The sequence below is a fragment of the Pseudophryne corroboree genome, chromosome 11 (assembly GCF_028390025.1).
Source record: "Pseudophryne corroboree isolate aPseCor3 chromosome 11, aPseCor3.hap2, whole genome shotgun sequence".
Classification (NCBI taxonomy): domain Eukaryota; kingdom Metazoa; phylum Chordata; class Amphibia; order Anura; family Myobatrachidae; genus Pseudophryne; species Pseudophryne corroboree.
In genome coordinates this window covers 108,977,187-109,004,043 of record NC_086454.1, presented here as the reverse complement: position 1 = coordinate 109,004,043, position 26,857 = coordinate 108,977,187, and the positions used below count along the sequence as shown (strand labels likewise).

Below are 26,857 nucleotides of genomic sequence, written 5' to 3'. Positions count from 1 at the left end.
GAGATCTGTCTCTTGGGAGTATTATGGGAGTGTCGTGGGCATGCAGCTAGACTTATATGTCGTTCTGAGTCATTTATTCAGCAAATGGAAACTTGTCTCTGACAGATCTCTTGCACCCAGCATGGGGCAGGTGCAAGACCCAATATTAACTTGCCTGGCATAGTTGCATCAGATGTGACCACACCAGGCTGGGCTTTCCCTGTTATGGTTGCATCTGATGCAACCAGTTAGAAAGCCCACTGTGCAGCTGCTGGAAGCCAATCTTCCAGCAGCTGCCACTCTGAGGGATCTTCCGACCCCTTTACTTCCTGGTTCCCTCCCCCATTGTTTGCCATGCTGCTGAACAGCAGTGACCGGGCAGCTAGACTGCACCCCCACCCTGCAGCTGCAGATATTAGCAGCTTCAGGGGAAATGTAAAAATGCAGCACTCACCTTCCCTGGGTACACCCAGCGGATGTAGAGAGGAGCAGCCACTAGGAAAATGTATGGTTACTATGGCCCAGTCATTAGTGGTCTGAGATATCGACCATCAATGTTTATTTAAAATAAAAAAAATAATTTTATATTTTTAAATAAAATTGTGTTGGATAGGTTTAATTAAATGTTCTTAACCTAATTCAATCCTAAAAAAAGGTGAATATCTCTCTGCTGTTTTTGAAAATAAGATTTTACTTACCGATAAATCTATTTCTCGTAGTCCGTAGTGGATGCTGGGGACTCCGTCAGGACCATGGGGAATAGCGGCTCCGCAGGAGACAGGGCACAAAAGCAAGCTTTTAGGATCACATGGTGTGTACTGGCTCCTCCCCCTATGACCCTCCTCCAAGCCTCAGTTAGGTACTGTGCCCGGACGAGCGTACACAATAAGGAAGGATCTTGAATCCCGGGTAAGACCCAAACCAGCCACACCAATCACACCGTACAACTTGTGATCTGAACCCAGTTAACAGTATGATAACAATGAAGTAGCCTCTAAAAAAGATGGCTCACAACAATAATAACCCGATTTTTGTAACAATAACTATGTACAAGTAATGCAGACAATCCGCACTTGGGATGGGCGCCCAGCATCCACTACGGACTACGAGAAATAGATTTATCGGTAAGTAAAATCTTATTTTCTCTAACGTCCTAGTGGATGCTGGGGACTCCGTCAGGACCATGGGGATTATACCAAAGCTCCCAAACGGGCGGGAGAGTGCGGGTGACTCTGCAGCACCGAATGAGAGAACTCCAGGTCCTCCTCAGCCAGGGTATCAAATTTGTAGAATTTTACAAACGTGTTCCCCCCTGACCACGTAGCTGCTCGGCAAAATTTTAAAGCCGAGACCCCCTCGGGCATCCGCCCAAGATGAGCCCACCTTCCTTGTGGAATGGGCATTGACAGATTTTGGCTGTGGCAGGCCTGCCACAGACTGTGCAAGCTGAATTGTACTACAAATCCAACGAGCAATAGTCTGCTTAGAAGCAGGAGCACCCATCTTTTGGGGTGCATACAATATAAACAGCAAGTCAGACTTTCTGACTCCAGCCGTCCTGGAAATATATATATATATATATATATATATATATTTTTAGGGCCCCGACAACGTCTAGCAACTTGGAGTCCTCCAAGTCCCTAGTAGCCGCAGGCACCACAATATGTTGTTTCAGGCGAAACGCTGACACCACCTTAGGAAGAAACTGGGGACGAGTCCGCAGTTCTGCCCTGTCCGAATGGAAAAACAAATATGAGCTTTTTTTAAGACAAAGCCCCCAATTCTGACAATCGCCTGGCCGAGGCCAGGGCCACAACATGGTCCCTTTCCATGTGAGATATTTCAAATCCACAGATTTGATCGGTTCAAACCAATATGATTTGAGGAATCCCAACACTACGTTGAGATCCCACGGTGCCACTGGAGGCACACAAGGGGCTGTATATGCAATACTCCCTTGACAAACGTCTGGACTTCAGGAATTGAAGCCAATTTTTTCTGGAAGAAAATCTACAGGGCCGAAACTTGAACCTTAATGGACCCCAATTTGAGGCTCATAGACACTCCTGTTTTCAGGAAGTGCAGAAATCGACCTAGTTGAAATTTTTTCGTGGGGCCTTCCTGGCCTCACCCACGCAACATATTTTCACCACATGTGGTGATAACGTTGTGCGGTCACCTCCTTCCTGGCTTTGACCAGGGTAGGTATGACCTCTTCCGGAATGCCTTTTCCCTTAGGATCCGGCGTTCAACCGCCATGCCGTCAAACGCAGTCGCGGTAAGTCTTGGAACAGACAAGGTCCCTGCTGGAGCAGGTCCTTTCTTAGAGGCAGATGCCACGGTTCCTCTTGGAACAGACATGGTTCTTGCTGAAAGCAAATCCCATCTTAGCTCCCGAGGCCATTAGTCCTCTGTGAGCATCTCTTGAAGTTCCGGGTACCAAGTCCCTCTTGGCCAATCCGGAGCCACGAGTATAGTTCTTACTCCTCTACGTCTTATAATTCTCAATACCTTGGTTATGAGAAGCAGAAGAGGGAACACATACACCGACTGTTACACCCACGGTGTTACCAGGACGTCCACAGCTATCGCCTGAAGGTCTCGTGACCTGGCGCAATACCTGTCCCGTTTTTTGTTCGGGCGGGACGCCATCATTTCCACCTTTGGTCTTTCCCAACGGTTCACAATCATGCGGAAAACTTCCCGATGAAGTTCCCACTCTCCCGGGTGGAGGTCGTGCCTGCTGAGGAAGTCTGCTTCCCAGTCGTCCACTCCCGGAATGAACACTGCTGACAGTGCTATCACATGATTTTCCGTCTAGCGAAAAATCCTTGCAGTTTTGACCACTGCCCTCCTGCTTCTTATGCCGCCCTATCTGTTTACGTGGGCGACTGCCGTGATGTTATCCCACTGGATCAATACCGGCTGACCTTGAAGCAGAGGCCTTGCTAAGCTTATAGCATTACAAATTTGCTCTTAGCTCCAGTATATTTATGTGGAGAGAATTCCCCAGACTTGATCACACTCCCTGGAAATTTTTTCCCTGTGTGACTGCTCCCCAGCCTCTCAGGCTGGCCTCCGTGGTTACCAGCATCCAATCCTGAATGCCGAATCTGCGGCCCTCTAGAAGATGAGCACTCTGTAATCACCACAGGAGAGACACCCTTGTCCTTGGATATAGGGTTATCCGCTGATGCATCTGAAGATGCGATCCGGACCATTTGTCCAGCAGATCCCACTGAAGAGTTCTTGCGTGAAATCTGCCGAATGGAAGCGCTTCGTAATAAGCCACCATTTTTTACCAGGACTCTTGTGCAATGATGCACTGACACTTTTCCTGGTTTTAGGAGGATCCCGATTAGCTCGGATAACTCCCTGGCTTTCTCCTCTGGGAGAAACACCCTTTTCCTGGACTGTGTCCAGAATCATCCCTAGGACCAGCAGACGTGTCGTCGGAACAACTGCGGTTTTGGAATATTTAGAATCCACCCGTGCTGTCGTAGAACTACTTGAGATAGTGCTACTCCGACCTCCAACTGTTCTCTGGACCTTGTTCTTATCAGGAGGTCGTCCATTTTCTTTGAAGACGAATCCTCATTTCGGTCATTACCTTGGTAAAGACCCGGGGTGCCTTGGACACTCCAACGGCATCGTCTGAAACTGATAGTGACAGTTCTGTACCACGAACCTGAGGTACCCTTGGTGAGAAAAGCAAATTTTGGGACATGGAGGTAAGCATCCCTGATGTCCCGGGACACCATATAGTCCCCTTGTTCCCAGTTCGCTATCACTGCTCTGAGTGACTCCATCTGGATTTGAACCCTTGTAAGTGTTCAAATTTTTCAGATTTAGAATCGGTCTCACCTAGCCTTCTGGCTTCAGTACCACCCTATAGTGTGGAACAATACCCCTTTCCTTGTTGTAGGAGGGGTAATTTTATTATCACCTGCTGGGAATACAGCTTGTGAATTGTTTTCAATACTGCCTCCCTGTCGGAGGGGGACATTGGTACAGCAGACTACAGGAACCTGCGAGGGGGGAAACGCCTCGACATTCCAATCTGTGCCCCTTTGATACTACTTGTAGGATCCAGGGGTCCTGTACGGTCCCAGCGTCATGCTGAGAACTTAGTAGAAGCGGTGGAGGGCTTCTGTTACTGGGAATGGGCTGCCTGCTGCAGTCTTCTTCCCTTTCCTCTATCCCTGGGCAGATATCTTATAGGGACGAAAAGACTGAGGCTGAAAAGACGGTGTCTTTTTCTGCAGAGATGTGACTTAGGGTAAAAAACGGTGGATCTTCCAGCAGTTGCCGTGGCCACCAGGTCCCATGGACCGACCCCAAATAACTCCTCCCCTTTTATACGGCAATACATCTTTGTGCCGTTTGGAATCTGCATCCCCTGACCACTGTCGTGTCCATAAACATCTTCTTGCAGATATGGACATCGCATTTACTCTTGATGCCAGAGTGCAAATATCCCTCTGCGCATCTCGTATATATAGAAATGCATCCTTTAAATGCTCTATAGTCAATAAAATACTGTCCCTGTCAAGGGTATCAATATTTTTAGTCAGGGAATCCGACCAAGCCACCTCAGCTCTGCACATCCAGGCTGAGGCGATCGCTGGTCACAGTATAACACCAGCATGTGTGTGTATACTTTTTAGGATATTTTTCTGATAAGCATGTGAGCGCCTTATCCACCCTGAGGGGTGTTTCCCAGTGCGCCTTAACTTCTGGCGGGAAAGGGTATACCGCCAATAATTTTCTATCGGGGGAAACCCACGCATCATCACACACTTCATTTAATTTATCTGATTCAGGAAAAACTACAGGTAGTTTTTTCACCTCACACATAATACCCTTCTTTGTGGTACTTGGAGTATCAGAAATATGTAACACCTCCTTCATTGCCCTTAACGTGTGGCCCTAAAGGAAAATACGTTTGTTTCTTCACCGTCGACACTGAAATCAGTGTCCGTGTCTGGGTCTATGTCGACCGACTGAGGTAAATGGGCGTTTTTACAAGCCCCTGACGGTGTCTGAGACGCCTGGACCGGTACTAATTTGTTCGCCGGCCGTCTCATGTCGTCAACCCACTTGCAGCGTGTTGACATTATCACGTAATTCCATAAGTAAGCCATCCATTCCGGTGTCGACTCCCTAGAGAGTGACATCACCCTTACAGGCAATTTGCTCCGCCTCCTCACCAACATTTTCCTCATACATGTCGACACACACGTACCGACATACAGCACACACATAGGGAATGCTCTGATAGAGGACAGGACCCACTAGCCCTTTGGGGAGACAGAGGGAGAGTTTGCCAGCACACACCAAAATGCTATAATTATACAGGGACAACCCTTATATAAGTGTTCCTCCCATATAGCATTTAATATATATGTATATCGCCAAATCAGTGCCCCCCCTCTCTGTTTTAACCCTGTTTCTGTAGTGCAGTGCAGGGGAGAGCCTGGGAGCCTTCCCCTCAGCCTTTCTGTGAGGGAAAATGGCGCTGTGTGCTGAGGAGAATAGGCCCCGCCCCCTTTTCGGCGGGCTTCTTCTCCGGAGATTGTGAAGTCTGGCAGGGGTTAAATACATCCATATAGCCTCAAGGGCTATATGTGATGTATTTTTCGCCATACAGGTATTCTACATTGCTGCCAGGGCGCCCCCCCCCCCGCGCCCTGCACCCTCCGTGATCGCTGTGGGAAGTGTGCTGACAGACAATGGCGCACAGCTGCAGTGCTGTGCGCTACCTGAGGAAGACTGAAAAGTCTTCTGCCGCCTGGTTCCGGACCTCTTCAATCTTCAGCATCTGCAAGGGGGTCGGCGGCGCGGCTCCGGGACGAACCCCAGGGCGAGACCTGTGTTCCGACTCCCTCTGAAGCTAATGGTGTCCAGTAGCCTAAGAATCCAATCCATCCTGCACGCAGGTGAGTTGAAATTCTCTCCCCTAAGTCCCTCGATGCAGTGAGCCTGTTGCCAGCAGGACTCACTGAAAATAAAGAACCTAAAAACTTTTTCTAAGCAACTCTTTAAGAGAGCCACCTAGATTGAACCCTTCTCGGACGGGCACAAAAACCTAACTGAGGCTTGGAGGAGGGTCATAGGGGGAGGAGCCAGTACACACCATGTGATCCTAAAAGCTTGCTTTTGTGCCCTGTCTCCTGCGGAGCCGCTATTCCCCATGGTCCTGACGGAGTCCCCAGCATCCACTAGGACGTTAGAGAAAATAACATTTAGCCAGTTAAGTGGTTATTGATGATGGTTGCGACTGTGGACGGAGAAACAAGGGGCCTAATTCAGACCTGATCATTGCTGTGCGTTTTTGCACAGCAGCCGATCAGGTCTGAACTGCGCATGTGTCGGTGCCGCAGTGCGCCGGCGCATGCCAGACAGCCGATGGCTGTCTCAGCCCTGCGATTGCCTCTGCCTGATTGACGGGCAGAGGCGGTCGCTGGGCGGGAGGGGGAGGGCCGGCGCAGTTTGGTCGCCGATTAGGGGGCACGGTCCGGGCAATGCAGGCGTGGGGGGGGGGGAATTAATTCTGACACAGAATCAGGCTCTAGGGTACGGAGACGCACGGCTTCTAACCAGGGCGGAATGCGTCTCCTGACACAGTACACAGTACCCGCACTGGCAAAAACAGCCTTAAAATGGTTTTCTCTCCATTTTAAGCACCAGATTACCTCAGCCAGTATAAAAAAAGCAGAAAGACCGTGCGCCATTGAAGGGGCAGGGCCTTCACTATGAGCAGATCCAGCAGCTCACCAGCGCCATTTTCCCTCTGCAGTAGACACAGAGGTTGACTGACAGGGACGCGCAGCTCCTCCGGAGAGACTCCAGATTACCTCAGCGGTACCAGGGGGTCATAGCAGGGGGGGAGCAATTATTAGTGTATTAAGTCCCCTATCAGGGTACTTAGTCTGCAACCCAGCTAAGCTTGGCATTAGCGATAAGGGTGCGGTGGGGGCTGGCTACAAATAACTGTGTGTCTCCCTGAAGGGCTCTTTGTGGGTTAATTGTGCTTAACCTTTTACTGTGTGTGTATGCAGTCACATAGACATTATGTCAGGCAAAGAGTGTGTTTCTTGTACAGCAGAGTGTTCCTCTTCACCAGGGGGATCACTACTGGGTACTCAGGGCAGTGCTCCTTCCCAGAATAGAGGGGCTGAACCGGATTGGGTTAATTCCATTAAGGTAATGATCTTCAATATTTCTACGAAATTATCCCGCAATGAGAAAGAGACGCAATACTTAAGACAGACTGTGGATGAGTTTATGAATATAGACTTAGTCCCCAAACTAGCGTTTCAATCCCCTCCCATTTGCCCGCAAAAACGATCTCTGGCCCATATCCTGCAGTCTGACTCTGACGCTGACGGGTGATACATGGAGGAGGGCGAGGTAGATTTGGAGGGGAGGGGGGGAGGATGCTACTCACAGGGAATAGAGGTTCTTATAGAGGCTATCGGAGATGTTCTGCAAATTCTTGATTTGGTGTCAGAGGAGTGTGAGGAATCTTATATTTAATGTAAAAAAGAAGTCCTCAGTCACTTTTCCTGCGTCAAAGGAATTAAATACCCTGTTTGAAGGACCGTGGGTTAATCCTGATAAGAAATTTCAGATCCCTAAAAGGTTGCTCTCATGTTTTCCTTGTCCTCTGGAGGACAGGAAAAAATGGGAAAATCCCCCGATAGTGGGCGCATCAGTCTCTAGACTGTCATGAAAAATTGTATTGCCTGTCACTGGTGCAGCCTCCCTAAAAGACACAGCTGATCGTAAAATTGAGACTACACTCAAATCATTGTATACAGCTGCTGGGGTGGCCCAGAGACCTACTATTGCATGTGCGTGGATCACAAAAGCCATTGCTAAATGGTCAGGTAACCTAATTGAGGGGTTAGATTCCTTGTCTATGGGGGATGTTGTTTTACTCCTGCAGCATATACAGGACTCTGCGAACTTTATGGCGAAAGCCATAAAAGAGATAGGTTTGCTTAATGCACGCACCATCGCTGTAGCAGTGTCAGCACGCAGGGGCTTGTGGCTACGCCAGTGGACTGCCGACGCAGACTCCAGGAAAGGCGTGGAAGGCCTACCCTTCACAGGAGAGGCATTGTTTGGAGACAAACTAGACAAATGGATCTCCAAAGCTACTGCAGGTAAGTCTACGTATCTTCCTTCCACAGCTCTCCCAGCCAGGGAAGTTTATTCAGCTTAAAATTTACAGTCCTTTCGGACGGCCAAATTTAAGGGTAAATCCAGAGGTGCTTCTACGGCCTCCAGATGCGCAAGAGGTAAACCACGCAAACCAGCAACTGCAGGTGCTCAGGAACAGAGCTCAGGCTCTGCTTCCTCAAAGCCTTCAGCATGATGGTGGACCGCGATGCCTGGAGGACTGTCAGGTGGGAGCCCGACTAAAATTCTTCAGTCACTTCTGGTCAAGTTCGTGCCGGGATCCCTGGGTCATAGATCTTATTTCCCAGGGCTACAGACTGTAGTTCCAAGAGCTCCCACCTCACAGATTCTTAAAATCAGGCTTACCAGCTTCACAAGAGGCAAGTATAACTTTACAGCATGCCATCCAAAAGCTGGTACAGACTCAAGTCATTGTTCCAGTTCCACCTCATCAGCACAACAAGGGGTACTATTCCAACTTGTTTGTAGTACCAAAACTGGACGGTTCGGTACAACCGATTCTGAACCTCAAGCCCTTGAATCCGTTCTTAAGAGTGTTCAAGTTCAAGATGGAGTCTCTGAGAGCGGTGATCTCAGGTCTGGAGGAAGGGGAATTCCTAGTGTCTCTGGATATCAAGCATGCGTACCTTCACATTCCGATCTGGCTGCCTCATCAGGCTTATCTATAGTTTGCACTGCAGGACTGTCACTACCAGTTCCAGGCCCTGCCATTTGGTCTCTCCACGGCACCAAGGGTATTCACCAAAGTGATGGCAGAGATGATGTTTATACTCCGCAAACAGGGAGTGAATATAATTTCATACCTGGACGATCTTCTGATAAAGGCGCCGTTCAGGGAGAGGTTGCTGGACAGCATTGGTCTCTCAACCAAACTTCTCCAGGATCACGGGGGGATTCTGAACCTTCCGAAGTCTCACCTAGAGCCAACACAGAGGCTCCCGTTCCTGGGAATGATACTGGACACAGAGTCGCAGAAAGTGTTCCTTCCGTTGGAAAAGGCACTGGTAATCCAGTCGATGGTTCGGTATGTCCTGAAGCCAACCCGGATATCGGTGCATCTATGCATTCGCCTTCTGGGGAAAATGGTGGCTTCTTACGAGGCACTTCAATATGGAAGGTTTCACGCAAGACCCTTCCAGCTCGATCTGTTGGACAAATGGTCCGGATCGCATCTTCACACGCACCAGAGGATCAGTCTGTCGCCAAAAGCCAGGTTCTCCCTTTTGTGGTGGCTACAAATTTCTCACCTCGTCGAGGGTCGGATGTTCGGAATTCAGGATTGGATCCTATTAACCACTGACGAAAGACTCAGAGGTTGGGGTGCAGTCACCCAGGGGGTGCAGTTTCAAGGAAGATGGTCAATGCAGGAAGTCATCCTTCCAATCAACATTCTGGAACTCAGGGCCATGTACAATGCACTTCTGCAGGCATCATATCTTCTTCAAGATCGGGTCATTCAGGTCCAGTCGGACAATGTGACGGCAGTGACCTACATAGACCGACAGGGTGGAACGAAAAGCAGAGCAGCAATGTCAGAGGTGTCAAGAATTCTCCTCTGGGCAGAAAAAAAATGCTGTGGTGTTGTCAGCAGTCTTCATTCCGGGAGAAGACAACTGGGAAGCAGATTCCTCAGCAGACACGAACTACACCCGGGGGAGTGGGGCCTTCACCCGGAAGTGTTCAGGTGCTTGACACGTCGATGGGGATATCCACAAATCGACAGGATGGCCTTTTGCCTCAACAAAAAGCTCAAGCGGTATTGTTTCAGGTCGAGAGACCCACAGGCCGTGGTGGTAGACGCTCTGATGACTCCATGGGTCTATCAGATGGTGTACGTGTTTCCTCCACTTCCTCTGATCCCAAGAATTCTAAAAAGAATAAAAAAGGAAAAAGGTTCAAGCAATACTCATTGCTCCGGACTGGCCAAGAAGGGCCTGGTATGCGGACCTTCTGGAGATGCTCCTTGAAGATCCGTGGCCTCTACCTCTACGCGAGGATCTTCTGCAACAGGGTCCGTTCGTCTATCAGGACTTACCGTGGCTATGTTTGACGGCTGATTCTAGCCAGAAGAGGGATCCCTAACAAAGTTATCCCAACTATGATCCAAGCCAGGACGGGGGTAACGTCTAAACATTACCACCGTATTTAGAAGAAATTTGTCTCTTGGTGTGAGAGCAGAAATTTTTCTGCGGTGGAATTTCATCTGGGACGTTTCCTGCTTTTTCTGCAGGCAGGTGTGGATGTTGAAACATATAAAAAAATGGCGAATAGAACTTAACCAGCGCTTCAAGCAGTTTTCTCAATCAGATATGTCCCTTGTGCGTTCCCCGTATGTATGGTGGATGACATGCACAGAGGAAAAAGTTCATATAGTGAAATACTATTTAATAACAAATAAAACAGGAAATAATCCACAGCATAAAAACAGATCACATAAACAAAAAATCCCAGAGCTTCAAAACAAGTACAGCGGGTAATAACCAGATGCAAAAGAACTGTGGTCAAACAGTTCTTAACAAGCATAAGGGTTTAGCTGGGGAATTCCGGAATGTCCCCAGTAAACCTGCTAGGTCTTACTGGAATCGGTCTTTTCCTCCGCTGTCAATCTCGTTCAGGGCTCCAGGAATACCACCAACGCGTTTCGACCCCGTGCTGGGGTCTTTTTCAAGGTGCAAACAAGCAATGCTGATGGCTCTACATTCTTCCATATTTAAACATGTAGAGCACCAATCACAGTCCCACTGACTCAGCTGGACCCTATACACAATCAACCTATCTGTCCCATGGTCCTCTGCTGTGTCAGTTCATCATATCCCCTCGTCGTCACGGTAACCCGATTGTCCAATCCCTTTCCAGGAGGTGACTGCGCAGCATCCCCGTTGCCATGGGTACCCATCGCTTTCTACACATAACGCTAGTTGGAGCCGAGTGGCATTGCGTCATGTCTGGTGTTAGTTAGAGCCGGGTAGCGTCGCGTCATGTCCGGCGTCTCTGTTGTCATGGAGACCCGCCTCTGTATACTTGAAGCGCTTGCTGGAGTCAGGTCGCGTCACGTCACTTCCGCCCACCCGTCAGTGTACATCAAGCGCTGTTCTTACTCAGCCGCTTGTAAATGCCTCAATTCGAGAAATCCATTCTACTAGAAAAAAAACACAATGACATCCTTAAACGTCTATAGATATAATATTTATCCTAGATCAGTACACAACGTCACTTCCGGTGATGCACTATGTAAACAAACACCATAACTAGTACCCATATCTAATTCTGACTAGACACATAAAGAAAGCTAAAAGGAGAATAAATAGGAAATTTTAAAGAAGAGAATACAAAGGTGAAGGTAAAAACTAATACAACTATAAAAACCATTTTACTTTCAAACCCCCTGGTTTGAGAGTCCCTAAGTCATAAATGGCATTCATTTCAGCTTTGGTGAGCTGGGAGGATATATCTTTTCTTCGCCAATGTCCTTTAATGTGTTTAAAACCACAAAATTGTTTAATCCCGAGGGTACTACTTTGATGTTTTAAGTACCTAAAATGTTCCGAAACTGCATGTGCGGTAAGGCCATTCCTTATATTCCTTACCTATACTCCAAACATCACTTTCGGAACATTTTAGGTTAAAACATCAAAGTAGTACCCTCGAGATTAAACACGTCTATACCCCATGGTACAAAATGGAACCCCAGTATCCTCTACGGACTACAAGAAAAGGATTTACCGGTAGGTAATTAAAATCCTATTTTCTTTATACAGCATTATTCTGATTCTCTCTGCTTCCTTTTTCTGAGCCTGCTGTTGGTCTCACATGTGATGGACAGGATGTAGTCAGGATCCCCAATGGTCAGAATCCCGGCAGCGGAATCCCAGCAGTACCAATGCTGATGGATTCAGACGGTGAGTATTAGGGTTAGGGCAGGGACATGCAGTGAGATAAATGGCTCAGGAGGCACTGGCTAGTACCAAAGACAGATTTACACACAATATATGAGCTAAACGGATCATGTGGGCATTATATACAGGTGCAGCAGTATATACTGCTAGAAATTTTGGGAGTTTTGATCAGAATATATGCAGAAAAGATACTCCAGAGTTTTGAGTATAAAAATGATTAGAATAATACAAAGACGATATTTCTAACACATTCTTTCATGGCCGGATAAAGGGAGCGGCAGTCGTCCCGGGGCCCTCACACATTAGGGGCTACCATACAGTGTTGCATTAAGCAGAGTAGTCCCCCGCTTGGTGCAAACATCCCGTGAGGCAATGACCTTGAGCCGGCTGAGTCTACTGCGGCACACTGTCCCTGGCCATGCTGCAGCACACAGCAGGTAGGTGTGTCTGCTGCACGGTTGTGTGTGTTTGTGATGCTGGTGCGTTTGTGCTGCAGGGGTGTGTGCGTGCTGCAGGGGAAGTGTCTGTAATGCAGGTGTGGCACGGGGGGTGCTCTGGGTGCCGGGGGAGGGGCGCAGATGGTGCTCAGGTTTTGCCAACACATTTACTAGTGGGGGACCCCCACAACTTAATTGCCCCTGGGCCCCTACCAGCCTCAATACATCCATGCATTCTTTGTATTTTTCATATACTTTATACAGTCAAAACTCTGGTGCAAACGATAGTACAACAGGAAAGGCTCTGCCTCACCTCACCAAACGTCACTGGGTTAGGGTTAGTTTTAGGGATATGCACTAGGGTTAGGGTTAGGCTGCGGGAGGGGACGGTTAGGGGTAGGCTGCAGGAGGGGTGGGTTAGGTTTAGGCTACGGGAGGGTATGGTTAAGGTCAGTCTGCGGGAGGAGACAGATAGTAGTAGGCTGCAGGAGAAGTGGGTTATGGTTAGGCTGTGGGAGAGGACAGTTAGGTGTAGGCTGCAGTAGGAGACAGGGGTAGGCTACAGGTGAGGTGGGTTAGGCTGTGGGAGAGGGCAGTTAGGTGTAGGCTGTGGGAAGAGACAGTTAGGGGTAGGCTGCAGGAGAGATGGATTACGTAGTTACATAGTTTCTGAGGTTGAAAAAAGACCATTTGTCCATCGAGTTCAACCCAATTGGGGGCTTCTACGCTGCATTATTTTTAGGACTATTTTTATCTATATACAGGTTGAGTATCCCTTATCCAAAATGCTTGGGACCAGAAGTATTTGGATATCGGATTTTTCCGTATTTTGGAATAATTGCATACCATAATGAGATATCATGGCGATGGGACCCAAGCCTAAGCACAGAATGCACTTATGTTTCATATACACCTTATACACACAGCCTGAAGGTCATTTCAGCCAATATTTTTAATAACTTTGTACATTAAACAATGTGTGTGTACATTCACACAATTTATTTATGTTTCATATATACCTTATACACACAGCCTGAAGGTCATTTAATGCAATATTTTTAATAACTGTGTATTAAACAAAGTTTGTGTACATTGACCCATCAAAAAACAAAGGTTTCACTATCTCACTCTCGCTCAAAAAATTCCGTATTTTGGAATATTCCGTATTTTGGAATATTTGGATATGGGATACTCAACCTGTATTTACTTTTATTATTAATATAGTGTATGACCTACCCACCATATCCTTGTATATCCTTATCCATTAGGAATTTATCTAGACCAGGGCTGGCCAAACCGGTCCTCGAGATCTACCAGATGTTTTCCAGTCCTCCTGGAGATCTGTAGAATTGTCAGTTAGGAATGAATGCAGCACATCTTAATTAGTAATGACTACACCTGAGCACCAGCTAGGTGGTCTGGAAAATGTGAACTGTTAGTAGATCTTGAGGACTGGTTTGGCCAGCCCTGATCTAGACCATTCTTAAAAGTGTCAGCCTAGTCCGCCATTACTACTCTATCTGGCAGGGAATTCCAAACACGTATTGTCCTTACTGTGAAAAAACCTTTTCGCCTCTGTGTGCGAAATCTCATCTCCTCTAACCTAAGCGGATGACCACGTGTCCTCTGAGTTGATCTTGCCAAAAACAGAATCCCCCACAAGCTCTGTGTATTGTCCCCTTATATATTTGTAAATGTTAATCTCTTTACCAGTGTAAACATGCCTAGCCCCGCAAGCCTTTACTCATACTCCAGTGTCTCCATTCCGCTAATCAGCTTGGTAGCCCTCCTCTGAACCTTTTCTAGTTCCAGAATATCCTTTTTGTAGTATGGTGCCCAAAATTGTGTACAGTATTCAAGATGTGGCCTTACTAGTGATTTATATAATGTGAGTATTACACTTTCATCCCTTGCCTCAATTCCACGCTTTATGCATGCTAATACCTTGTTAGCCTTCTTTGCTGCAATCCTACTTTGGGTACTGCTACTAAGTTTGTTATCTATGTGAACACCCAAATCTTTTTCCAGCACAGAAACCCCTAATTTTACCCCGTTTAGTATGTAGGTGGTATTTGTGTTTTTGATACCAAAGTGCATTACCTTACACTTGTCTGTATTGAACCTCATTCCCCATTCATTGTGCTGCCCATGCTTCCAGTTTAAATAAGTCGTTCTGAAGAGACACAGCATCTCCCTCTGAATTTATAACCTTACACAGTTTGGTATTGTCTGCAAAAATTGACACCATGCTCTCCAGACCTACTGCTAGGTCATTTATGAAAATGATGAATAATAGTGGTCCAAGTACAGATCCCTGTGGCACACCACTCAATACTTTAGTCCAATTTGAAAAAGTACCATTAACCACAACTCGCTGCTCCCTATTGTCTAACCAATTTCTAACCCAAGTGCATATTGTGCTCCCTAGTCCCAGTTCTTGTAATTTATGGATCAGTCTCATATGTGGTACAGTGTCGAAAGCTTTAGCAAAATCTAAAAAGATTACATCCACCCACTTACCCTTATCTAGGTTCACGCTAACCATTAAATAAAAGCCTAGTAAATTTGTTTGACATGATCTATCCTTCATAAATCCATGTTGGTTCCTATTAATAACCTTATTGGCTTCAAGGAACTTTTGTATACTATCCCTTATAATTCCTTACAGTACTTTCCACACTACAGATGTAAGACTAACTGGTCTATAGTTACCCGGTTCAGATTTACTTCCCTTTTTGAATATCGGGACTACTTCTGCTATATGCCAGTCTTTGGGAACCATGCCTGATGTAAGTGAGTCTTTGAAGATCAAAAATAGTGGTCTTGCTAGTTCAGAGTGTAGCTCCCTGAGAACTTTTGGGTGAATTCCATCTGGACCAAGTGACTTATTAATATTAATATTTTTTAATCGGTCATAGACTACTTCTTCACTTATATAAGCACTTAGCAGTGGGGCATTATTATTGCTGAGATTTTGTGTTAATCCCTGCATCTGGTCCTCTCTTGTAAATACAGATAAGAGGAACTCATTTAAATTATCCGCTATGTCATTATCGTGTTTGATTAAGACTCCCAGCTTGTCCTTTAAGGGACCTATACTCTCCTTCAATCTTTTGCTGTTGATGTATTTTAAAAAAAATTGGAGGTTTGATTTACTTTCCTTTGCTATTAGCTTTTCCATGTCTACTTTAGCCGCTCGTATTCCTTTTTTGCATATTTTGTTGCAATCCTTATAGTACTGGAATGACTCCGCCCTCCCATCCGCTTTATACTTTTTGAATGCTCGCCTCTTTTTTGCCATTAATTCTTTAATCTTTTTGTTGAGCCACATTGGTTTGGAATTATTACTCCTTTGTTTGCTGCTCATGGGAATGAATTTACAAGTGTAATTATCGAGCAGCACTTTTAAAACATCCCATTTCTTCATAGATTTTTTTCCTTGAAACAAAATTTCCCATTCAATGTCCCTTAGAGCTACCCTCATCAGAGTTGGCTTTGCTAAAGTTTAGAGTCCTAGTTGAGCCTATATAGGACTGCTTATGAAAACTGATATTGAATGTGACCATATTGATATCAAATCCCCATTATTAGTCAATACCAGGTCTAAGATTGCATTGTACCTAGTTGGTTCCTCAATTAGTTGAAGTAAGTAGTTATCATTTAGTGTATTTAAAAACCTATTACCCCTAGCATTTTCACATGTCCAATTAATCTCCAGATAGTTAAAATCTCCCATCACTATTACCTCTCCTAATCCTGCTGCTTTTTCTATTTGCTTCAGTAACAATTCCTCATCAGGCACATTAATATCAGGCAGCTTGTAGCAAATCCCTATAAGTATCTTTTTTGTTCCCTTTTCCCACATGCAAATTCTACCCATAGAGTCTCAACAGTGTTTACAGTCCCCTCGTGAATGTCTTCCCTTATATTAGGTTTAAAAAACAGCTTTACGTAGACATACCCCCCACCCCGTTTATTTAATCTGTCTCTCCTGAATAGTGTGTAACCCTCCAGATTGACTATCCAATCATGAGATTCGTCCCTCCATGTTTCAGTAATGCCTATAATATCATACTGTTTGCTTGCTGCAATGACTTCTAGTTCCCCCTTTTCCCCTGTAAGTCTCCTAGCATATACATACATACATTTAAGGTAAGTATTCCCCATTGTGCTAGTGACATAATTTTCTATATGCAGAATTGGTGACCCATAGTCGTCGTTAATCATAGTTTTTACTATACCCTTGGTAACTTCCTCTTCAATACCCTTGTTAGGGTTAGGCTGTGGGAGAGGGCAGTTAGGTGTAGGCTTTGCGAGGTGACGGTTAGGGGTAGGCTGCAGGAGGGGTGGGTTAGGTTTAGACTGAGGGAGGGTATTGTTAAGGTCAGTCTGCGGGAGGAGACAATTAGGGGTAGGCTGCAGGAGAGGTGGGTTAGGGTTAGGCTGCGGGAGAGGGCGGTTAGGTGTAGGCTGCAGTAGGGGTAGGTTAGTGTTAGGGCTAGGGTTAGTGTTAGAATACTCACTGGGATCTGTTGGCATTGTGACTGTTGGGATTCTGCTGTTGGTATTCTGACCATCGGGATCCTGACCACCGGAATTTCGTACCCAACCTGTGCTGGACACCTACACCCCTTCAAAATCAGATAATATACATTTCTGGAAGTGATTTATAAACGTATTGCAGGGAGTCCTCTAACATTCAAACTTATTGTGAACCTTATACTGTAAAACAAGTTTAATACAAACTGTACAGAAATTAGTATTTTGCTCACTGAATAAGAGCCCCATGTCTGGGTGATACCTACATATAAACAAACACATTTATATAGTTTTCATGCTTATCTGGCCAGTAGGGGGCACAATTTTTATACATATGAATAATTTTATTATGATTGACAGACAGAATTTCCAGAAGACTCACAAATTTGGGCGAGAGTCTCCTACATCCCAATGCTTTCTGAGTAATGTGGGAGCTTCCAGGCCCCTAATGATGCTATTTTCATATGAATTACATAATTGTGCTTCAATATGTTGCTGAAAATCGCAAAATTACGTGATATAATGAGGGGGAGGGGCCCCGTTGATGCAACTTACTGAACCACACCCCCAACCCGCCAACCTACACCTCTCTCTCCAGAGAGTGTCTTGTTAATTTCGGTAAGTATGGCATGAGCGGGGCATTCGCAATTAGCCAATCACAAGTGGTTTGCTAGTTCAAGCAACCATAATAATTATTGTGCATTTGCACTTGCCCTCTAGCACCAGCAAAAAAGGATCCATTTGCAATTATGCCAACATCCCCTTAGTGTATTCGGCCTATGTTAGTAATCTCTTTCTCTTCTCTGTTCCGCCTCTTCAGGTACTACACAGACTGGTATACCTATCGCTGCATCAGCCCCTAGGGGCAGATTAAAATAGCTACTGTGCTTAATGCGGGCGTCGCTACGCTCGGCACACTATTATATTCTCCCTCTATGGGTGTCGTGGACACCCACGGAGGGAGAATATGTCGGGATTGTGACGGTCGGGATTCCGGCGTCGGTATTTCGACCGCCGGGATTCTGGCCGGCGGCATCTTGACCGCATCCCGTGCGGGCTAGTTCCTATTCAATTATAAGCCCATTACTTTGCATGGTAAGTGGAAGCCCGTGGCTAATGTTCATTAACCCATCGATTCCAGGTTAGCGCACTGAGCTATGGGTTAACGTTCTCGCGGCCACCGTGGTAGGGGCAGAAAGCCCTACTTACCAAGGATTTCTGTTCGCACCTCAGGAGGCTGTAAAGAGAAATCTGTGGTAAGTGCAGTAAGCGCCGCAGCTAATTGAATCTGGCCCTACTGTATGTGTCTGTGTTTGTCAATAGATATAAATCACTCTTGCTTGTCTTTATTCACTCCACGCTTTCTTGGTGTCTGTTTGGGTGTTGTCTTTCAATGGAGAAAATTTTAAGGTCTGGGTGTGGTCATAATAACTTTACATGCAAGCTCATACCTGCTTCAGAATAAGGGTATGACTGGCCCCTCTTCCACTCCCTGTGAGAAACAGAAAACAAGGCTGAACTTGAGTTAGCCGCAGGGGCTCTCAAACAACTAAGGTGCACCTTGTCACTGTCAGTAAAACATGTACTGATTCACTATGTCTCTGCAGCCAGAATGCTGCCCAGGTTATGTATTACAGCACCGGCCCGAAGTCCTGTGCTCTCCTTTGTTCCAAATGGCCATGTGCTGGGTCCTGTGATCTGTCGTCAAAGCCCTGCATGAGCTGAATGCTAGTAGCAAGAACATATAGTAGCTCAGTAATAGGGACAGTACTGGCAGAACCACCTGTTCTCATGCATCCTTGCTGGTTTAAATAATATCCATATGTTTCAGGACCTTGCCATAGCTATATATTTAAACGTGCATTTTCTTGTTGAACCAATATATTTATTTCATTGTGCATGACCGTCAACCTTATTTATTTATTAATATACTACACGCCACACTATATTACTACACTGTGCCCTCCCCACACACCGCACTGTCACAACACTACGTCCCCCTTACATGCCACAATATATCACTAGTGCATCCCCCCACACGCTGCACTACATAACTTGACTATGCCCCTCTACGCACTGCACTATATCAATACACTGCATCCCCTCTACCGTACATGATGCACTACATTACTGCACTACATCTCCCCTACATGCCGCACTATATCAATACACTGCATCCCCCCTACATAACGCGCTACTTCATTACACTACATCCCCCCTACACGCCACACTATATCACTACACTGTGACCTCCCAACACCTCACACTATGTCACTACAGTCCGTCCCCACTTCATGCCGCACTATATCACTACACTGAGTTCCACCTACATGCAGCACATTATCACTATCCTGCGTGCCCCTACACACCACACTACAGTATATCACTACACTGCGTCGTCCCTACACACTGCACTATGGGGATCATTCCGAGTTGATCGCAGCTGTGCTAAATGTAGCACAGCTACGATCAGGCACTCAGACGTACGGGGGGACGCCCAGCACAGGGCTAGTCCGCCCCGCATGTCGGTTCCGCCCCTCCCCCGCAGAAATGCAAAAGCATCACACAGCGGCGATGCTTTTGCATCTCAGGAGTTACTCCCGGCCAGCGCAGCTCCTGCGGCTCGGCCGGAAAAACCTCTTCGCTGCCCCGGGTCGCAGCGGCTGCGTGTGACGCCCCCTCTGCGGTCCAGCCACGCCTGCATTGGCTGGACTGCGCCCCCTATACGGCAGCTTAATGCCGCCGTCCAGCCCCCTCCCACCCAGCGACCACCTCTGCCGCACTGCAGCGCCGGCGCATTCGCAGTTCTGACCCGATCACTGCGCTGCGATAAACTGCAGCAAGCAATCGGGTCGGAATGACCCCCTATGTCACAACACTGTGTCCCCTCTACATGCCACACTGTATCTCTACAGGAATAAACTAGTTTAGAAAAACAACATATGTTCCAGTGATTTGAACTACAGTATAATTTAGATGGCAAAAAATATATTTAAATGTAGAGAGATAATGGGCAGGATGCAGCAAAGCTAAAGATGCAGGAAAACCTCTGAAAATGCAGCTTTCGGAGCTTTGACCACTTTTCTCATATGAACCAGGTAAGCAACGCCATCTGAAGATGGCATTGCCTAATAGAAGTCTATGGGCTTCTTTCTGTGTTTCCCCCTAGGATGGATGCAATTGGATCGCTCCCAGCACCACCTGCCGTGCGTACGTCATCGACGCATGGACAGAAAGGCTCCCGGGTCAGAGAACTGGAAGTCCTTCTATTGTAAAGGACAGCTTTTACTGGGAGAGCTGTCCTATGAGATTTTCTTCAATCAAACAACGTTAATAAACTGCGTTATGCTTGCGACGAGTGGTTGGTTGGATGCATTGTAATAATTAGTTCATCCTTCAAGGGATTACATTTATTATATAGGAAAACTGACCGGACTACTGGACCAACGTGTTAGTTTATGTCTAGAGAAGACTCACATTACATATAAACCACAACAGACAGGGGCCCTCATTCCGAGTTGTTCGCTCGTTAGTTTTTTTTGCAACGGAGCAATTAGTCGCAAACTGCGCATGCGCAACGTTCGCAGTGCGCCTGCGCCAAGTAAATTTGCAAAAAAGTTTGGTATTTTACTCACGGCTTAACGAAGAAAATTCATCGTTCTGGTGATCGTAGCGTGATTGACAGGAAGTGGGTGTTTCTGGGCGGAAACTGGACGTTTTATGGGTGTGTGCGGAAAAACGCGGGAGTGTCTGAAGAAACGGGGGAGTGTCTTGGCGAACGCTGGGTGTGTTTGTGACGTCAAACCAGGAACAAAACTGACTGAACTGATCGCAGTGGCGGAGTAAGTCTCGAGCTACTCAGAAACTGCTAAGAAATTTCTATTCGCAATTCTGCTAATCTTTCGTTCGCAATTCTGCTATGCTAAAATACACTCCCAGTAGGCTGCAGCTTAGCGTGTGCAATGCTGCTAAAAGCAGCTAGCGAGCGAACAACTCGGAATGAGGGCCAGTGACAGCTCACTTGTAACGAATCTTCACTTTTACTTGTCACATAAAGGAAAGTGGTTCTTTATGTACCTACAAACCACCAATGCAAACTCCAGCCTGCATTTCACGCCTGCAAAGCTCTCAGATTCATCCCCTGGAGGCCTATGCAATGTCACATCACCCTTTGGTTTTTTTATTTCCATAAAACCTGTACCATCCTAGCTCTCTGAGTTGGCAAGATGAAGGGTTAACATTCTGCAGGGCGGAGGTATATCAACAGGTCCAGTGACGACATGAGATGATACAGTTTCCATTCTCTGTCTTTTATACAATTCGGGTTGTTACCTCTTCTTCTCACGCCCCAGACACTCTGCTGAGGCATTTCAGAACACCATGCTACACAAAGGCCCCGTGCTGCGGCAGAAGGTATGAGTGCAAACATCTTCCACGAGAAGGCAAGCTAGTTTATAAAGGCACCTGACAGACAAGGGTTAATTATCTGCAAGGTCCTAGGTTGATGGGGCAACTTTTGGCAGCTCACTGGCGACAAAGGGTTAATGCATTTGTAGGACTATAGGTGGGCAAAGGTAGTACCGCACAATGCAAAGGTGTGTAGCAGTATATTTATATTTTTTCTAAGGCATGCATTGTACAGAAATATTCATTAAGGAAGGCGGATTACAGCAGTTCTGGAAAAATAATAAGTCAATAATAGCAGATTTGTGTCCTTTTGGTTGCCAGTTGTGCAATAGGATTAGAAAAACTTTGTAGAGTAGAAGAATGCTGATATGGGAGATACGGGAGTATAGATATGACAGTTTGGAAAGAATAGAAAAGGTGGATTTGCAGTAAAGCAGTGCAGGCTGTAGGGAAAGAATAAATCAGATATATAGGACGTTGTGCTATTTACAGAACAGACATTTGTAAACATTATATGTACAGCACGGTACATTTGATGTATTGTTCTAATAAACAGTAGTGTATCTTAAGCCACAGATGTACTACAGGCATAGTGGGCTCTACTTTTAGGCAGCTGCCTAGAACGTCAGGATCTGGGGGGCAGCCCTGAGACTGCTTATAACAAAATTTAGGATACCTCTTAGTAAACTTAATGCAGACGGTGGCTGTTGAACTTTTAAGATGCTTCCTCCACACTTTCATCTGGTATCTGGTTTCTAGGTCGACCACACTTAGGTCGACAGTCATTAGGTCGACCACTACTGGTCGATATGCATTAGGTCAACAGGGTTTCTATGTCGACATGGTCACTATGTCGACATGTTCTAGGCCGACATGAGTTTTTCACAATTTTTTTATTTTTTTTAACTCTTTCATACTTTACAACCGCGTTGACTACAGTTGGGAACGGTAACCTGTGCCGAGCGCAGCGGTAGCAGAGTGAGGCACCTCGCCTTCACTCACCATGTGAGGGGACACGGTGCACTAACTGAGGTTCCCGGTCACTCTATGAAGAAAACGACACCAAAAATATTTAAAAATCTCATGTCGACCTTTGTCATGTCGACCTTGCTCATGTTGACCTAATGATTGTGTCAACCTACTTTGGGTGTCGACTTAGTCACTGTCAACCTAAGTGTGGTCGATCCTATGAACCACACCCCTTTCATCTGAGGCTGGAAAGTGGGTATTGGTGTGTGGGTTGGGGGAGGGGGAATAGGCTGAAGTTTTGATTAGGGTGCCGAGAAACCTTGTACCGGAGCTGGCTACAAGTGTACAGCACTAAGGTCTGTTCTGCAGGTCATATGTGTGTTGCACAAGTAATGTAATACATTTTTGCACACATAAAGTTATAGATGCTGCCGACTAGCTTCTCATCAAGAGCAAAGGGACAGTATATCTGTTGAACACACTAGAGTGCACAACAGATGTTTTACATGTTAGTACCGGAGTGTTCAGGCGGTCTCTGCACTGGATCTTGCCCTGCCAAGGCCTGACTTTCTGCCTAGCTACAGAGTTCGTCCATTGTCTGTACCATTATACGTTAGACAATACAGCCCTCAAGCAGTAATGTCCCATAGATATTTATAGGAGTGGGGTGTGTATAAAGCAGGTTTTCTCTATGAGTTAGGATGCAAAACTTGGGTTCCCATGATTTTGTTTGTGTAAAAACCATTTATAGGCTAATAAGTTATAACTAAATTCTTAATCATATATGTTGTTTTCTAGTTATTACTTTTATAGTTTATACTGAGATTTTATTAGCAATTATATAAGTGCCACAATAAATTAAAACAGTATCTGTACATGACTATTTAACAGTTTAGCAGATTAAAACACTCCAGTGCTCCTGCAAACACACTGTTCAATTACCATTAACGGCTGATCAGCCCGCTAATGCCTGATAACTGCACAGTGTGTGCCTAGCACATGGGTATCCAGTAGTCTGCACTAGGTGAAATAAACCTTCAGTTATCTATAGCTAGGTGATTTATCACGCCCTACGGGCGCTCTTCACGCCGTAGTAAGGGGCTACGCCCACCTTTACCCTTGCACGCCCTTGTGGCATGCAATATTTGTATTATATGGAGTATTACCTCCAATCATAATTGTGTGAGTGGTTAAATATTGCACGTACAAAGGGCGTGCAATCATTAAGGGGTCGTAGCCCCTTGCAACGGTGTGAACAGTGCGCGCAGGGCCTGATAAATCACCTAGTAAATGCTGTGGTTGGGGGAGTGGTGGGTGCGGGGGAGACACGGATGGGGGAGGGGGTCCGGGGGTGCCGCAGGTGGGAGAGGGGTGGTTGCGGGGGTGCCATGGGTGGGGGAGCGGCTGGTGCGGTGGTGCCGCATATGGGGGAGGGGTGGGTGCCGCAGGTGGGGGTTCCGGAGCCACCGCGGGGGTGCCACGGGTGGGGGATGGGGGCGGGTCCGGTAGTGCAGCGGGTTGGGGAGGGGTGGGTGCAAGGGTGATGTGGGTGGGGAGGGGATCCGGAGCCACCGTGGGTGGTGGATGGGGGCGGTGGGGGTGCCACAGATGGAGCCCGGAGGTACTGCGAGTGGGTGAGGGGCGGATAATGCTTCTCCTGCTTCTCCTCCTGGAAGTAGCTAAGCTGCTGTCCTCCCTTTGGCAGTGGCTCTCTCGGAGACTCGCACAGCAGCCAAGCAGCCAGTCACTATTAGCGCCGGTGTCCCAAAGCGCCGTATTACAGGGAAGAAGGTGCACTCAATAAACTACAGCTCCCAGCAGGCCTTAGCGTCGGAATGCTTCGGTGCTAAGGGCTGCAGGGAGCTGTAGTTTATTTAGTGCGTCTACTTCCCTGTAATGCGGCGCGTTGGGACACCGGCGCTAACAATAGTGACTGGCTGGCAGAACTGACTGACTCGCTGAATCAATGTAAAAGGTGAGAGTCCTGTGCAGTGTCAGTGACACTGCACACTCACTGCACTGCACAGCACTGTCACCTTTTACATTGATTCAGCGTCCAGACATTACCCTCCGCGATATCACCCACTCTATCCGTTACATTAGCCATCTCGGGGCTTCCAGGCCGGCAGCCCAGGTGCTGTGTTGCGGAGTCAGGGCCTCTGGGGATCTGGGCGTGGCTGTGGCAGGGAGGCACTTCTGTGACATAACACGCAGAGGAGGCTCCGGGGCTCAGAGAGTATGCAGCGCAGGGAGGGCTATGAAAGCCTTCCGCTGCGCCGCTTTCATACAATCTATGCCGGTGGCCGCAGCAGCTTTTGTTCCACCTGGGGAGTGGGGATTGTTGATGCCGGAGGGAGCAGGCGTTCTGGCAGCAAGACATAGGATGCTGCAATAAATGGATTTTTTGTTTTCACTATCTACAGCGCAGAGACTTGCTGCAGATGCAGTGGCATACCCTCCAACTGTACCTTTTTGGCAAGTACAGTACCTTTTTTTTATGGTCTGTACCGATTTTTGGCTCTCCAAACTTCCATTGAAAGTAAAGGAAAAGGGGCCCCTTTTGTAGCGATGTTTATGTGTAAATTGTTGGAGGGTATGTTGCTGCAGATGGGCCTATTTTGGGGTGTGGACCTGGAGCTGCAGCTCCATCAGCCCCATTGTTAATCCTGCTCTGGGAACAAACAGCAGCCAAAGGGCAGAGCCTCCCATTGGATGTAACCTGTGTGGGAGGGCGTTTCTCGCCCAATCAGCTGTGGACTGGGTGTGATAGACCTGCTGCTAACCCCCTGAGAGCTCCTAGCCACGCCCTGCGTTATCCACACAGTCACAGAGTCACAGATCTGGGCTATTATATAGGAGATAGAGGTAATGGGACCTACACACTGGTAGATTTCACTGAACGATATGAATGTTCTCGTTCATTAATGAACAAGAACTCGTTCATATCGTTCAGTGTAGTGTGTAGGCACCAACGATGAACGATGCGCGGCCCCGCGCTCGTTCATCGTTGGCGCCCCATTGCTTATGCATGCAGGCCAATATGGACAATCTTGTCCATATTAACATGCACTGCTATGGAGCCGGGTGATGAAGAGAGTGAAGAAACTTCACTCCCCCGTCACCCCCCCCCCCCCCCCCCCCCGCCGCGGGTCACCCGCCATATGTGTAGGGCCCTTAAGAGACGCTGGCAGAGCTCTGGATAAGTCACAGCTTTGTTTCCAGACCTGCACATAGAACTTGCAAACTGGCTGTTCTTTTATACCTTTAAGAAAATACAGCATGTGTGATAAGGGTGTAGTATGCCCGACCGCCGGCATACCGACAGCGTGGTGAGCGCAAATGAGCCCCTTGCGCCACGCTATTTTATTCTCCCTCCAGGGGGGTCGTGGACCCCCACAAGGGAGAAAAAGTGTCGGTATGCCGGCTGTCGGGATTCCAGCGCCGGTATACTGTGCGCCGGGATCCCGACAGTCGGCATACTGAAGACCACCCGTGTGATAACTGTACGAATACCAACTATTAGTTTTGCTTATATGAAAGAACATTTAGTAACATTTGCAAATATTATAAATTGTTACATATATGCCAGTGGAACACTATGGGGGTTATTTATCAAAGCTTGCAGAGAGAAGTACCAACCAATCAACTCCTAACTGTCATTTTTCAAACACAGCCTGTAAAATATAAGACAGAAGCTAATTGGCTAGTACTTTATCTCTTGCAATTTTATCTGTCTCCGAGCTTTAATAAACAACTCCCTATATACTATTTGAAAGTTGAAACCACAAATGCTGCATCCAGAATTATTAAAGCAATAATTAAGTGTACCTATATAATATTCTGTGCATGATATGGCATGTGAAGTATTTACAGTACAGAATTTAGGAAATGCATATGCAAATAGATTAAACAAACAAATACAGTTCTCTCTCACTTATACCCCTTTCACACCAAGCCTTTGACCAGGGACAATGCCGGGTAAACCTGGGTTTTGGGTCTGTGTGAAAGGCTTCACCCGGGTTATGTGTGCCGGATCTACAACCCAGGTAATTACCAGTGTTATTCCCGAGGCCGATCCGAATAAGGGGCGGTGAGAAAGATGGGACCCGGGTAGAGTAACAATGAGCTCCTTTTTAAATACCCCTTTCACAAGACCAGGATCACTGACATATCACACATAACCCGAGTCAACCCTTTCACACCGACCCCCAACCTGGGTTTACATGGCAACTTTTCCCAGGTCCCTGCCTTGGTGTGCAAGGGGAAATCGCGTTCATTATCCCGGCTCAGACCCAGGATTAGGTCTAAAAGGGGTATTGGAACCTTGCTATGTGCATGAGCAACATAAACAGCACCTATCAGCAATCGCCACCGGCCAATCACTCCTTTGTGAAAACCTCCATCATTATCATCATTTGGAAT

The 26,857-nt window shown here is 46.8% G+C and overlaps 1 protein-coding gene and 1 long non-coding RNA gene across 3 annotated transcripts in view; one reads left to right on the top strand and one right to left on the bottom strand.

Annotated features, from left to right (window-relative positions):
* Positions 1-26,857, bottom strand: part of LOC134969039 (uncharacterized) — a 129,077-nt gene that overhangs the window by 88,503 nt on the left and 13,717 nt on the right. The window lies entirely within an intron of this gene.
* The window catches only part of PKP3 (plakophilin 3), a 139,346-nt gene continuing 133,913 nt past the window's right edge, over positions 21,425-26,857 (top strand). Inside the window, exon 1 of the mRNA XM_063944741.1 lies at positions 21,425-21,472. Coding sequence (XP_063800811.1) covers positions 21,440-21,472 — 33 coding nt within the window. The 5' untranslated portion in view covers positions 21,425-21,439. The remainder of the gene's footprint in view (positions 21,473-26,857) is intronic.